The sequence below is a fragment of the Chelonia mydas genome, chromosome 6 (genome assembly GCF_015237465.2).
Source record: "Chelonia mydas isolate rCheMyd1 chromosome 6, rCheMyd1.pri.v2, whole genome shotgun sequence".
Classification (NCBI taxonomy): domain Eukaryota; kingdom Metazoa; phylum Chordata; order Testudines; family Cheloniidae; genus Chelonia; species Chelonia mydas.
The window spans coordinates 111,692,150-111,706,745 of record NC_051246.2 but is presented as its reverse complement, the minus strand read 5'-3'; the positions used below and the strand labels follow the sequence as shown (position 1 = coordinate 111,706,745).

Sequence of the window (14,596 nt, the reverse complement as noted above, 5' to 3'; positions counted from 1 at the left end):
TTCCCACCAGTTCATGCTCATAGGTTTGAGAGACTGTTTTCTTGTTTAAAAACACACACACACACACACACACACACACCATTTTTCATTAAGTGCATTTATGTCACTAGACAGTTTGTTACATCATCATGGATGAACACCAAATCAGCACATAGATGAAGAAATCATTGCAACAGGGATACTTTCAGGTTCAATGTTGAAACATTTGGCAACTATTTATATTTGTGAATTACACCACGTAGTAACGAAATCTAAAGTCCAAAATAGAACTAAAATCTAGTGCAAAGATTGTATCTGCTGCTTCTCACCCCAGTTTGGAGGTTCCCCTTTGTTGCAAGCTTACATGAAATGATCCGTTAGAGGTCACCTTTTGTTCTAAGCACTAGCAGCAGTTTTGACCCAATACTTACAGCTGAAGGTTGTGCTGACTCTTCAGCAAAATACTTTGTTTAGATTTACAAAGGTCACAGACAAAAGTGAGAAGGATGTTCTTTCCCATCAAATGCCAAGTTTGTTACTTGCAACCTTCTGCCCTTCCAGGGATACACAACTATAATTAACTTTACATGATCGGTAAGGCTAAGATTTAGTCATGGGTATTTTTAGTAAAAGTCATGGACAGGTCACGAGCAAAACACAAAAATTCACGGCCCATGACCTGTCCATGACTTTTACTATAAACACCTATGACTAAATCGCTGCTCCTACGGCTCCACTGCTCTAGGGGGCCCTTGCTCCGGCGGCAGGGGCTGACTGCCCCCAGCGGCCCACTGCTCAGGCGCTCCCTGGGGCCAACCACCCAGGGCTGTCTGAGCAGCAGCCAGTGCAGCTCACCCCAGGGCTGCTCCAACAGCGGCTGACGTGGCTGGACCTGGGGCCAGCTACTCAGGTGGCCCTGGGGTCAGCTGCACTGGATGTTGCGCAAGTCACAAAGGCTGCGGAAAGTCACGGAATGTGTGAATTCCACGACCTCTGTGCCAGAATCACAGCCTTAGTGATCAGCAATGCCAGTCATTTATTAGTCTTGTGAAATGCAAAAGCCAGTATGTTGCCCATTCCCACTTAAATGACAAAAACAATGTTAACTTCTTGCGCTTATGGCCAAATCTCACCTAAACTGAACTGACTGGGTACCATCCACAAACTGAAAGTTCTGCAGAGCAAACAAGTCACACTTCTCATTGGGAAGACAATATTCTTTTTTTATTAGACAAATACAATTCCATGCAGATGTTTCCCCTTTAAAGTCGGTATAAAATATTAGTAACCCAACAAGTAAAACAAATCTAAAAGAAAAACATCTGCACAACCTGAAGAGATCTCTTCAGATGGCTTAGATGTCAACCAATAAGCTTTCCAGCATCAGTTTTCTGCAAATCTTTTCTTATGCCTGTTTAAATACATGTCAAGCACTTCTATCTAGTTTAGTGCTTTAGGAATCATGAAAGCTACTCTTAAATCTTAATCTAATCACACACACAGGGAAGAAACAGGAATATTTTTTGACAGATTCTCTGTGTAAACACTGGGTACAGTACTACATAATCCTTCACATCATCTAATGAAAGAGAATCCTAAAGGAGTGGCTAATCTGGCATTACTTGGCTACTATGCTAATATGCTGCTATCAAAAGGCTATCAGGTAAACTTTTTTGGTAGAATAAGACGACAGTTTCTATACCCAAGTTTAGTCATATAGCTTTAGGAACATCTCTCTAAAAAGGACAGAGAAAGAATACAGCTCTAAGCAGCCTCCAACAAGTCTAGAGAAATCCTCTTGAAAATTACTTTACTGTTTGAGCAGGACTCTTCACCTGGTTCCTTCAAAAGAGGGAAAGTCTACTTAGAGCAGTACATTGACAGAACAAATCAGAATGGCTTGAAGACTCAGCTGAAAATGCACCTAGACCTGCAGATGAAGCCAGGATTGCATGAAATGAGAGCACAAAGGTTAGAGGCTTCTGGCAGTAGACCAAATCAGTCGTGAGCTACAACATTCATCAGCCAGGCTAAAGTCATTAACTGTCTTGTCTCAGCATGTTCTCTCATCGAATCATAAGTAGTAATCTATTGCTCAGTTTCCTAAACACATTTCCCAAAGTGATCACTATATTATTATTATTACTTGTATACAGCACCATATATAGGTAACATAGTACCTAGTAGCCCTAGTTATGGACCAAATCTCCATTGTGCTAGGTGCTATAGTGCATGATATCAATATGTAACTCTTTTTAATTCAAGATATGGGTGCATGCACTGAAAGAAGCAGTATGTCTGTGGAAAGCATAACAAGCTTGAGCAACAGGCTCCCAAACTTGCCTTCCTCACAGTACTACTTTTAAAAGGGCAATTACTCACACCAAATGTTAAGACAGCATCCCTCATTACTGTCTGCATCCCCACTCTAGTTTAAGGAAAGGAAGCTTTTGCAACTTGCTCTTTAATTTGCTGTGGCTGAATTTTACCATGGGTAGGCTAGGGGAATGGTAAGGGGTGCAGAGTGGATGCGCTAGTTAGTTTCTTTGATTTTTAAAAAAAACCCAACAGGTGTAAAAATGCACCAACCTATTAGACTTCCCTTTGCTACATGGAACTCGTTTTTGCCTGAAGAGATCCAGACCCCACTACTGTTGACTCCAAGAAGGCTTGGCTGACACTGAAGCTGCTGTGACCAAAATGCCATTCGAAGTTTCTCCGCCACCTTCTCTACTGGAGCCTGGGCCGCTGTTGCCACTGTGTGGGTAGCATGGATTATCGTCTGGAAGAGGCTGCATTGGTCAAACACGACGTAATCTGTAATGCTTACCTGGAAAAAAAATGTTCTGGATAATCAGTTAAACTAGGGATGAGTTACAGGACCTTCCATAAAAAGCATGGCAAACTAGATATGTTGCACAGGTGATGCATGCGGGGAAGTGCCCATATTTTCCCCTTAGCCCTGCTTCCTCCCCTGCAGAGGAACGTGCCAGACAAAAGCAGTGACTTAAGGCACTCTATGACAGTCGATGAGTTTGCCCACATAGGCTGCGTAAAGGGAGTGCAGGGGGCAGCTCCCGTTGACTCACCACACAATCCACGTGGGGAAACTGACCAGCAGGCACAGAGCGCCTGGTGTTGGTGCTCACTCACTTCCCCCTCAGCATCCATGGGGGGCAAGGAGGAATGTTTTGGGGAGGGGGAGAAGCCAGGTGTTCTCTGCTAGCAGGTAAGCTTCCCCCTCATGATCAATGTAAGGGGAGGGCAAGAAAGCAGTGACCCAGGAGAGCCAGGCAGCTGAACTGCTTCCCAACCATCTGTGCAGTGTATAGCCCAGTTGAGTGACAGAGTGAATTACTCTTGGGGGAATTGGAATTCTGCACCTGGCTCAGCTGCTGGTGGCCGGGAGGAAAGAAGGGAGAGAAGAGAAACAGGACTTCCTCTTCCCCTGGAGCAGTTGGCACCAGGTCAGATTCACCCCAAGAAACCTCCCAGGTTGCAGGAAGCTCCGCACCCCTCCCCCGGTTCCTGTCCCTATCACTCCTCAAACATGGGGGCAGGGAAGGGGTCACTGTCTGAGGAGCTGCCCCCCACATCTGCCAAACCCTTTTGCATTCAGACCCCTCCATGCACACACACCCAGAACTTCCTCCACTGAGCCCCCCATGCCCAGACTTCCCTGTCAAGCTGCTCCCACACACTTGAATCCCTACCCCATCTAGCCTCACCCTCCACAGCTGGATCCTCCATGGAGGCCCACCCACACACACACCTGGATCCCCCACCAAGCCTCACTCCCCCACACCTTGCCACCCCAAATATAGACGTCAAACTATGCTTATGATAAAAAGATGCCTCATCTGCCTTCTGCATAGGGTTCAGGAGTATCAGAAACAACGTTCCTGAGTGAACCTCCGGAACCTCTCTACTGAGTGAGTGGAGGAAAAAACAAGCTTGATTCCTCTTGAGTTTTGATGGATTTAAGTTTTAGGAGCCTTGATTACAAACCAGAATCACATAACAGATAACAGCTTCCTATATAAACAAAACAAAAAAACAACTAACCAAAAACAAACACCTGCCCAAAATTTCTTAGTATTTTTATCTATTTCAAGTACTGCAGAACTCTGCTGCACCTGAAGTCCCCTCATTTGGGGAATGGTCAGAGAGGAAAAAAAGAATCTCCTCTGAAATTGTCCTGGAGCCTGGCATATAGTCCTGGATCTTCATATAGCTTCATTTAGCTTCCCCAGAGGAAGACTATCCATGTGACTCACGTGAGCTGTTTGAATTCATGTTAATGGCTTTCAGCAACTGCTCCCTAGAAGCCCTCACCTTATATGTTTAATTGCCCAAGCTCCATTATAAGCAACTAAATATAACCATGCTTTGGAGCATTCCAAAAAAGGAGGCAATTCCTGCTTTTATGGGAACGTGCATGAAGGTAAGACAACTTACTGATTAAATTAGATGTCATCTCAAAATCATGTTGTCCATGCTGCTCCAATATAAGATTCCATATACACACAGGGGAAGATATTTTTGACTAAATCACTCAGGAAAGACAGGCGGACGAGTGGACAATCCGCCTCCTCCAGAGATGATCGGGGGAACAAAGACCCAAGAAAATAAGTAAGGATGTAAACAACATGATCAGGGATTCTATACTGATTCCCGAGAATAAGCCCAGTAAGAATTGTTTTTGTCATCATTTTCCCTCACAGGCTCTGTGGCTGAAGAAAGCAGCCCTGTGTGCTTTGGAAATAGTTGGATTAGGTGAAAGCAGCCTCCCTGCATTTTTTTTTTTTTAAATTTGGCTAAAGGAAACTGTCCTGTCACTGTTTTAATTTTCCTCTGGCTGATACTGGAATGTTTTTAACTCCTTTCAGGGACCAGATTTAAAAGGGGCCTCAGCACCCACAGCCTGGTGGTTCCATTACATGTGTATTAATAATGCTTGTAAGCCTCCAAGCAATTATTTCTTGATATTTTTAGGTCGGGGTCCCTGCAAGAAAACATCACAACGATGGAATGGTGGACTTTACTGAAAGCTGAATAAGGAGTACATACTTGCCACCAATGGTCATCATCTCCTTGTGGTTTCTTTGAAACCACACCAGTTCTGAACCACAGATTTCCATGTATGTCCAAAGCCCATAACGTCTGTTGGTCTCCAAGAGTTATACACACTGGTTCCAAAGCTTGCATTTCACTGCAAATGCAAAAGACATTTTAAAATACATAACACATTAAAACCTTCCTTAAAACCTTCAAATTGAATATGAAACTAGAGTGGAAAAGAAGTTCTTCATATGGTACTACCAACGTGTAAATTAAAACACATGTCTTTGAACACATCTCCAAGTTATCCAGTAACAAACTTTATTATACTTTGTTTCTCTCTATTGTGACTAGAACATTAAGAGCACGGACAGCATAATCTTGAACTGGTTATGACTATACAATAAAGGACAGAAGTTGACCTTGATTACAAAAGCCTCTTGTATGAAACAATCACACGTCTAAGCTCGGAGAAAACTGATCACTATAAACAGTATTTTTAAAAATCAAAAGTTAAAGTTGGCAATCCTATTCTGATAGTCACTTCCAATCTGCCTTCGAGAATAGCTCAGAAATCTCAATTTGCATTGATTTGAACGGTCCTAAAAGTCAAGTCTGAGAACACACAGTATACCTGGTTTATAAGTCAGTCTTGTGTATTTACATAGAAGACATTCAACTTTCTTCGATGTAATAATTGGATGCAAATTGTAGATTTGAACATTAGTTCCCCCCCCCTCAAATCTTTAAAAAAAAAATCAATTACAAAGGTCATCTTAAAGTCTAATGTTAAAGTAATTACCTATTGGGAAAGAAATGGCATTGATTTATGCAAGAATGGACACATTTCCCTACATTTTACAATATAATACAGGATGTAACTACTCTCTGGATCAGAAAGGCATAACAAACTGGTCTGTTGCTGATAAAGCTAAAAAGCAGGAATTCTGGTGAAAATAGATACAGAAGTAAAATATACTACTACCCAGTGTATCTGAGGTGAATTTGGGGGTAAGATATCCAGTGCAACTTCTAGTCTTGTAAGTGACTGACTGACAACGTCAACTGTAAACATATACATGTACTCTTGAAAAATAAACTATTAAATATTTGGAGAGCCAATTTAAATAATGGGAGCACCATTATTGCACAAATGAACGAACGAAACAGTATTTAGTATTAAAAAAGGCCTATTTCATTAATTCCCTGTTTTCCCTCCCATACACGCTTCTGTTAAACATCCCCCATTCACCACCAATAAATGTCTTCCAAGTAGTGTCCTTTTTTGCCCACTGACTGATTAAAGCGTGACATAACAAGATGCACTGATAAGAGTAACATAAGGATTACAATTTGGATGCAAAATGCTTTATAAGCAAGAGATGAGTGGTTCAATTACCATAAGATGAAATACCCAGGAACGAAAGCAACCTTTTCTGTCATTCTGATTAAACACTGCCCAATTACCTGACAATATCACACTTCCATTGTTCTCCTTCAGGACAGAAGCTGCTCACTCCCTCTCGATAGAGAAGCACCCGCTGCTCAGTCAGTGCCCACACGACATTGTTTCTGGATGTAACTTGAGATAGCGGATACATGCAATCAACCTTTACTGCTCTGGCACATGGACGATCCACACTCAGGCCTGGAAACAAAACAAAGAAGAGAAGGAGTAATTAAGTTGTGTTGTCAAATCAGGTAAGTTAGAGTACAAAGGGAAAAATTCAACAAGCATGTTAACATTTTCTTGTATATTCACTTTACTGTACTCTCCATTGACTATTAAGATTTAGTGTAGAAATGTTCAGTTTATACTTTGTTAACAAACAAAACATTGTACATCAAGCTAGAATATTTAACTCAAACATTTTCAGTTTAGTAACTTCATGGAGAGCCCACCATTCTCATTCTGCAGTTTCCTCTCCTTCCCTCCTCCAAGTAGCAGGATCAGGAATCTCCATTTATAAGATGGTCATCAATAAACAGACTAGAAGTGACTTGAAATGATTCAACAGGTGAAAGATCTTGTAATATCAAAAGACGTTAGACAATTATTGTACACATTTAGACATCCATTCTTCCAGATTGCATACCTTCCTGTCCAGAACTATACACAAATTTGATCTTCATGTCTGTGAGGGAAAGGCTCAAGAGAGAACTAGCTTTTTCTCAAGTTCTCAGGCTTCTGAAGCAAGAAGTAGCTGATTGACTATCAGTCTAGGGGATACCAAAAAGGAAGTTATAGTAGTCAGCTTCTAACTTTGGGGCACAAGTTCCCAGTGCAATTGTTAGATGGGATGATTCTCACCCTGCAATTACTGTCTTTCTTCCTGGTTGCTTTGTGTTAAAAGAGAGAGACACTGAAGGATTTACTTTAGCATCTAAGTCTATCTATGAATCCACAAATGATAGAATGCAAGCTGTTGTCGTTAAAGCACCATCCAGCAGGAGAGGAAAATACTCATTAAAAATTCCACATAGCTCTCAGTGTATGGAACCGAACTCATTCGCCACCATCACTATCACTGCTGAACAGTAGTGCATGGTCCTGGGCAAGTTGTTTGATTTTGCTAACTAGTCAACCCCATTAACAATTTAATTTAAAAGGAGGATATCCTTGAAAATATGCTGGATATTTAAGTTTCCTCAAGTAGAGCAATTACAAAGAATTTATATATATTTAATTTTTTATTACACATACAGATTAGATATACATGAAAAAACTGAACAAAGAATATGATCAATTTTAAGTGCAAGATAAGGCAGAATTGTGATAGCCATTTGGAAATCCTGTCATTCCGGCCCCTATCCCGGGCTTCCATGACTCTGCCCTCTTCTGGTTCCCCTCCTAACTCTCAAATAACTTCTTCAGAGTGTCCTTTTGAGGGCCCTCGTCCCCACTCCAACTTTCTGTGGTTGTTCCACAGGACTCTGTCCTTGTTCTCCCTCTTCTCCCCCGTCTATGCAGAGATGGGTTGTAATCTCATGTGTAAACACAAATTCAGCCACCATCTCTCTATTCCAAGCCTGTCTTCTTATGTACAAATGAAAATACAGGCCTCTTTCTGACCTCTCCCGTGGATTTCTAGCCACCAGCTCAAGCTCAATATGGCTAAAACAGAGCTCTTAGTCGTCTCCCTATTGCAAAACGCCCCCTCTCAATCTCTGTGGACAACACCACCATCCTTCTAGTCACTCAAGCCCATAACCTGCATGCCATCTTCATCTTGAACCTCCCTCTAGGTCCTCAAATTCAGGCGGTGTCTAAATCTTGCTATTCTCTCTGTATAGGGCCCTTCCTTTCCATCCACACAACTAGAACTCTTGCCCAGGGTCTCATCATCACATCTTGATTACTTGATTACAATATCCTTATCTCTGAGCTTGACAATGCAGTCCTACCCCACTCATATCCATTCAGAATGCTGCTGCAAAGATCATTTTTCTAGGCCATCATTTTGACCATTTCACCCTTCTCTTTGCATTCCTCTACCGGTTCCCCTTTCTCTATCAAATCAAACAAACACCTTGTCTTTAATTTCAAAGACCTGGACAGCCTATCCACATCCTCCCTATTCTCTCTCATTTACTACTGAGAGGTCATCTCCCACCTCCGATCAGCCCATCATGCCAAACGCCATCACCCACTCGTTAAATTTTCAAACATCTGCATGCTTTCTTCCTTGCTCTCTCACATGCTTGGGAGAAGCTCCCCGCAAAACGTCTGTAAAATCACCTCACTACTTACATTCACAACCGTGCTTAAAACCCACCTTTACTTTGATGCCTACAAAAAGCCTGGCAATGGTTAAGGTGCTAGACCCCAGCCTATCATACTGACCAATACAGTGTCACATCGTTGCTTTGTTGTCCTGTCTGTCTGTCTCCATCTATTATCTCACCTTATATTCAGATTATAAAATACTGAGGGCAGGGACTGGTTTTTTTTGTTCTGTATTTGTACAGCACCTAGCACAATGGGGTGCTGGCCCATGATTTGGGCTAGTTGCTACGGTAATACAAACAATCTTTCCCTGGCTTGTATTATAACATCTCATAATTGATTCCCAAGATAAAGGATTTCTCTGCCATGAATAAGTAACAGTTTTATTCTGGATTTGGTGCATGGTTTAAACCAAATCATGATTATTTGACAGATTTACACACTTCTGATTTTCATTTACAAAAACTGTAAGGCAACAGTTTAAATACCTGTTTGCAGATACAGATCTCCATTAGTTCTGATAATCCAGGCAGTGTCATCACTTAAAGCTACAAATACTGTCTGAGGTAAAGCCTCATACCAGTGGCGCTTTCCTTTTATGGTTACTTTTCCACAGGCAAATGCTTTGTTAGTTTTCTGTTCAATCTTCCAGAGAAGAGCTCCTGTATAAAAATGAATGGTGGGTGATACCAAATATTGATTGTAACTTTATAGACAGCTGGTCTACTGTACACACAACAAAATGATTAACAGAAAAGATTAATGCCAGCCAAGTTAACAGAAAAATGCAAGATTTAGAATCTCTTTATTAATCTTACATAACATTACATTTTAAAAATGTTTTAAAGGGAGACAGTTACCAGCTTTACAGAGAGTTGCTGAACCATATATATATTGCCACAGACTAGATCTTACTGAAAAATGTTTTTAACTCATTCATTCTCTAGTCATGGTTATTTTCAAAATATCAAACAAACATTATCCAGTGCCAAATGAAACAAATATTAAAAGGCCAAATTTACAGATGGCCCAATGCTAGCTTCTGAAACACACCTGCTACTTCTACAGATGTGCACACACACACAGAGTCATACCATAACTAATCCTGTGACTAATCACAGTTGTCAGGTTAAAAAAAATTCATATGCAGCACAAGGCAAATTTCTGTAACATATATATTCTCTATTAGCTCATTAGCAGTAGTAAGGTTAAAGTTTATAATCTCTGTAGGTCAGCCACTGGTGAGTGACAGTCAAATACTTGAACAGGTGTGACATTCCACAGAGCAGAGGTCAGTGCTACAAGCAGACAGAATTTGCAGATGCAATTTCAGGGGCTAGTTTTCAAAATCTCGCCCAAACTTTGCTTTGTAAACAGTCCTATCATAAAAAGGTAACAGAGCAGTGTAACTGAATTCAAAATTTAAGTATGTCATGCTCATGAGTTCAAACGGCAATCAGTGCAGCATACGGATACATTAATAGCCTTTGCACAGAACAGAAAAGTACAATACCCAGAAATCCATTATTTGATTCTGTTTTCTCCTCTGGTCTGTTTACATATTCTTATAAATGCTATCATATCCCCATCAGGACCATATGTGACAATTTAACAAGAAACTGAAGAAGTACCTCTTCCTATCCTTTAGACAGGGCAGTAAGGTTATCAGCTGCTTTAAGTGGCAAGAGACAGGAAGAGAAATCATGCTATAGTAGGAGACTAGAATGAGAAAATGGTTGAGAAACCTGCTTACAATCATGCCAACACTGAAGCCATCTGGAAAGGTGAACAGGGTACAAGTCCACATCCAAAACCTGTTTACCCCGCCCCTGCCTTTCATTCCCAGCCAACCAAAAAAAAAAATTTTTTAAAAGTCAGTCAAAATGTAAGAATGTGTATACCGGGGGAGGGTTGGAGACAGGATGGAGAGAGAAGGGGGGTGGTGGAAAGTTCACTTTATATCAATGCTACATTTTAATTAGAAAGTCTTCTTTAGGAGTAGGTATTTTTCTAATAAAACATGATGTTTTGTTCAGAAAATAACCTCACATTATATAGTTAAATTGTGAAATAATCTTAAATAAAAAGGTTCAATAATGCATCAGCGATATCATTAAAACTGCTCAACAAACAAATTCATATTCTGCTATTTTGAGAACAGCCATTTATGCTAGAAAACAGTACTTTAATATTCCAGGAATGCAGTCACACAAGCCAAGATTGTCTTTTAAAAGTTGTTAAAAGGCTGTTTGTGCAAGTGAATTGGGGAACTCAGTCCAGGTGTATTTCGTAAACAAGTCAGATTACAGACAGCAGAGCAATCCTCACTGACTACTATAAACACGGATACACAAAGTACTGAGATGAGAGGGAATACACGCCATATGTAGTTATACAAAAAAGAGCTTAATTTGCACAAATTTATACATTTTAATTTTAAAGGTTAACAAAAAAGTGAAATGCAGTTTAACCAACCTGAAGGCGAGACTGCCACCTGCTGGACAGCATCTTCAAACTTTTGCCACCGCAGACCTGCACTAGGTAAAGCACTACAGAAGAGACTACCTTTGTAGTCCAGGCACCAAATATACTTTTCTGAGACAACCAGGCTGAGTATCCCATAGCCAGGGCCAGAATATCCCATCCAGCTTTCTGCAAACTAAAAACTGGAGAGTCAGAACAATGTCAGGTATCTTCAATTATACAAGAAACAGTCTTACACACAGCATACAAACATAAAACAGCAGAAGTATTTTTTAAGAATCAGAATGTAAACATTAAATTACATCAAAAGAATAAATGCCTTTGATAAAACAATCTTATCACCAGCCAGCTGATCGAGTACATAGTGCTACATGTTGCTACCTGTATTTAGGAATAACTCATGGACAGCTGGGATCGTGAGTCTCACCAAAAAATAAACTAAACAAAACCCCACTCTATCATCCTCTTCCCTAGGGCAGTCCAAAATCCATCAATATCACCCTGTTAACTGATAGAAGCAAATAAATTACTTATGTAAACAGCAACACCAAAATGGAATATGCAAAAGCTTTCCAATCCTCACTAATGTTTTAATGATCATTTAACACAGGGGAAAATGGCCCTTTTAGAATACAAGCTTCTGAGTGAGGAGAGAGGATAAATTGCCTGCTTTGACACCCTTGGGTCCCTCTGCTATACAAAATAAATAAATAAAACTCAAAGCTTGTTAATGGAATATTATGGATTTTAGAGCCTATATTACCAAGCTTGAGTCCTGTATAATAACTAGCTCCACAGCCTGTACATCAACTAAAATACTGAGGTGCATTTCAAAACATTGCAGAAGATGAGGTTTACCCCTCCAGATTCTGAAATTCACAGCCTTCTTTCACTATTTATAGAGTGTATCACTTAAGGGAAATGAACACAGCTACATTTTTATTTAGTTTGCAGAGTATTATTTGGGACATCAAGTCAAAAATTATCCTTCATCTGAAAGTATTTTACCTGTTGATACAAGTTACACCAAAAGGTTACTGTAGCTGAAGGAGACAAGACTTATAATTTTTCTTCAGTTTGCTTACATTGTGTATTTAATAGCACTTTGAGCCTCACCCTGCTACAAATAAAGTCAGGGTTAAAACTCCCATCAGCAGTTCAGGATCAGGGCCTTTGTAGTAAGTTTCACTCTTTCCACTGTACAGTCCATTAGTTAAATTTGCTATTTCTGTGGCTCTCTTCCACAACAACAACAGTGAAGCGGGGTGGAGGGGAGAACAGAGGAAGGAAAAAACTCAACATTTTAAATAATATGAAAACCCAGTTGTAACTGACAAGATCTCTTTCAGCATCAATGCGCTCACTGCTGTACAAAACAGGAAAAAGACACACTAGTCCCTGCTCTGTCATCTTACGATTTAAACAGGCAAAGATTAAATAGAAATGCACTAAGACCCCAAACCTGTGAGATGCTCAGCATCTTCCATTCCCACTGAAATCAATGAGAGATGAAAGTATCCAACATCTTGCAGGATTGGGCCCCGAGAAACTCAAATGATCATGCTACCTTAGAGCACTTTTTGGTATTGTACTGCATTCTGTTGGGTTAACAGCAGCATTTTTACTGACTTAGGACAAACAACTCCTTTTGAATAGGTGCTGAGGCAGGAATGCCTGTTAATACACTGAAAACATAGCCCGCCGTATATTGTTTTGAAGTCTGCAATAATAATTTGCATTGTGTATTGGATATGCTTAGTCTCCTTATTTGAATTTTACTTGCTGGATCAATGATAAGAAAACACTTCCATAAAGAACTGAAGAAAAACGTTTGTGGTTGCTTCTTCTAAAATACCGACACCTTACCTATTTTAACTATAAATAAAACACATACCTGATCTGATTTTAAGAGCATTATTTCATCTAGGCTTGTTCTGGTCATATCCTGGGAAGTAAAACTTCCCCCAATTTCTGTCACACTAGTCTCTGAAGACGAATATGGTAGTCCATGCCCATAAATATCCTCTTCATCACTGGATGCAGATTTCTCAGTCCTGGTATTGTGTGTGTTGGTTACCCATTCAGCAGCAGCACTACACTTAGCTTTGATTGCATCCTCCAAGTCCCACCCAGAAACCGCAGCCTCTTGTGAACACACATCTTGCCTAGAGATGTCAGGCTTGGGATCTGTAGGGTTTTCTGAGGTAGTATTTATTAAACAATGTGGCCACTGCTCTCCACTGTGAGCATCATCAATTCTCTCCTGTGTCAGTGATTTTTCAGCACCACATGTATTAAAACCTAAAGACACTTCGTCTGTGATCTTAGTTTCTTCAAAAGCATTTTTGGTATCCTTCAGACTTATTCTAGCTAAAGTTTCATCTACTTTACGTAGCACAGGAAAATTCTGTTGTTCCTCTTGGGGTAACAATTTGTAATGGCATTCAGTATTTTCAGAAAGCAGGCTTGGATTACATTCTGTATCATCGCTACCCCCTACGCTTTCAGTGAGGATTAAGAGAGGGTTGGATATCAGAGTAGCTGTAACAGCTGGTGTATTCATTCCACTGTCACTGTTAGGAAGTTTTAGTAATTCAATTGTACCTCCATTTTCTTCTGAATCTGTTGCTGTACTAATGCATGGAGACTGAAGCACACTGAATGATTCTGAGCCATTATCTTCCTGCAAGACAGCATGTGACTCCACACTGAACTCACTTTCCTGATCTGGAGAACCTGTGCTCAAGTGATCTATATTATAGCTCATTAGACTAGAAGTCATGGACAATGAATCTGCATTTAGGGAATGTACACTATCACCAGAAAACTGACGCTCATAATTTGGTGTACTTTCCAGAGAACTGTGGTTTTTCCTGGTCACATTTTCTGATCTCAGAGAAAAAAGAAAAAAAAAAAAGAAAGAAATATTCTTATTAACAAAAATTCATCCAAGTTCAATGAAAATAAAAGAATGCAAATATTTCTACTGTTAATGAGCAAACAGGAAACTTATATTTTTAGAAGCTGGAGTTAGTCCAAATTTTGACACTAAGAATTATATCACTTCTCTGTTGGGTGGCACAAACTGACACAGTGAGAATGCAGGAGTATTGTACTCACATATAAACAGCTTGATTAAGGTTTTATTTGAATTGTCAGTGTAATCTTAAAAGGCAAGAATTCAAAATTGTAATACCAGTTCATTACTAGGAATAAGAATTGACATTATAAATCTAATCCATGGTACATAAAGAAATGCTTTTTATCTGGCAAAGCAGCATTGCTTATGGTTGCTAATAGTAAGAATATAAAAACAGTCAAATATTTTAAGTGTAACAAAGAAGA

General features: G+C 40.0%; 1 protein-coding gene across 7 annotated transcripts in view; it reads right to left on the bottom strand.

Moving 5' to 3' along the window:
- Positions 1-14,596, bottom strand: part of TECPR2 (tectonin beta-propeller repeat containing 2) — a 64,985-nt gene that overhangs the window by 27,804 nt on the left and 22,585 nt on the right. For all 7 annotated transcript variants that reach the window (XM_043549911.1, XM_027825343.3, XM_037900979.2 and 4 more), the window contains 6 exons: positions 13,146-14,137; positions 11,243-11,426; positions 9,256-9,429; positions 6,508-6,688; positions 5,050-5,191; positions 2,569-2,809 (listed from right to left, as the gene is read on the bottom strand). In XM_043549911.1, coding sequence (XP_043405846.1) covers positions 2,569-2,809; positions 5,050-5,191; positions 6,508-6,688; positions 9,256-9,429; positions 11,243-11,426; positions 13,146-14,137 — 1,914 coding nt within the window. The remainder of the gene's footprint in view (positions 1-2,568; positions 2,810-5,049; positions 5,192-6,507; positions 6,689-9,255; positions 9,430-11,242; positions 11,427-13,145; positions 14,138-14,596) is intronic.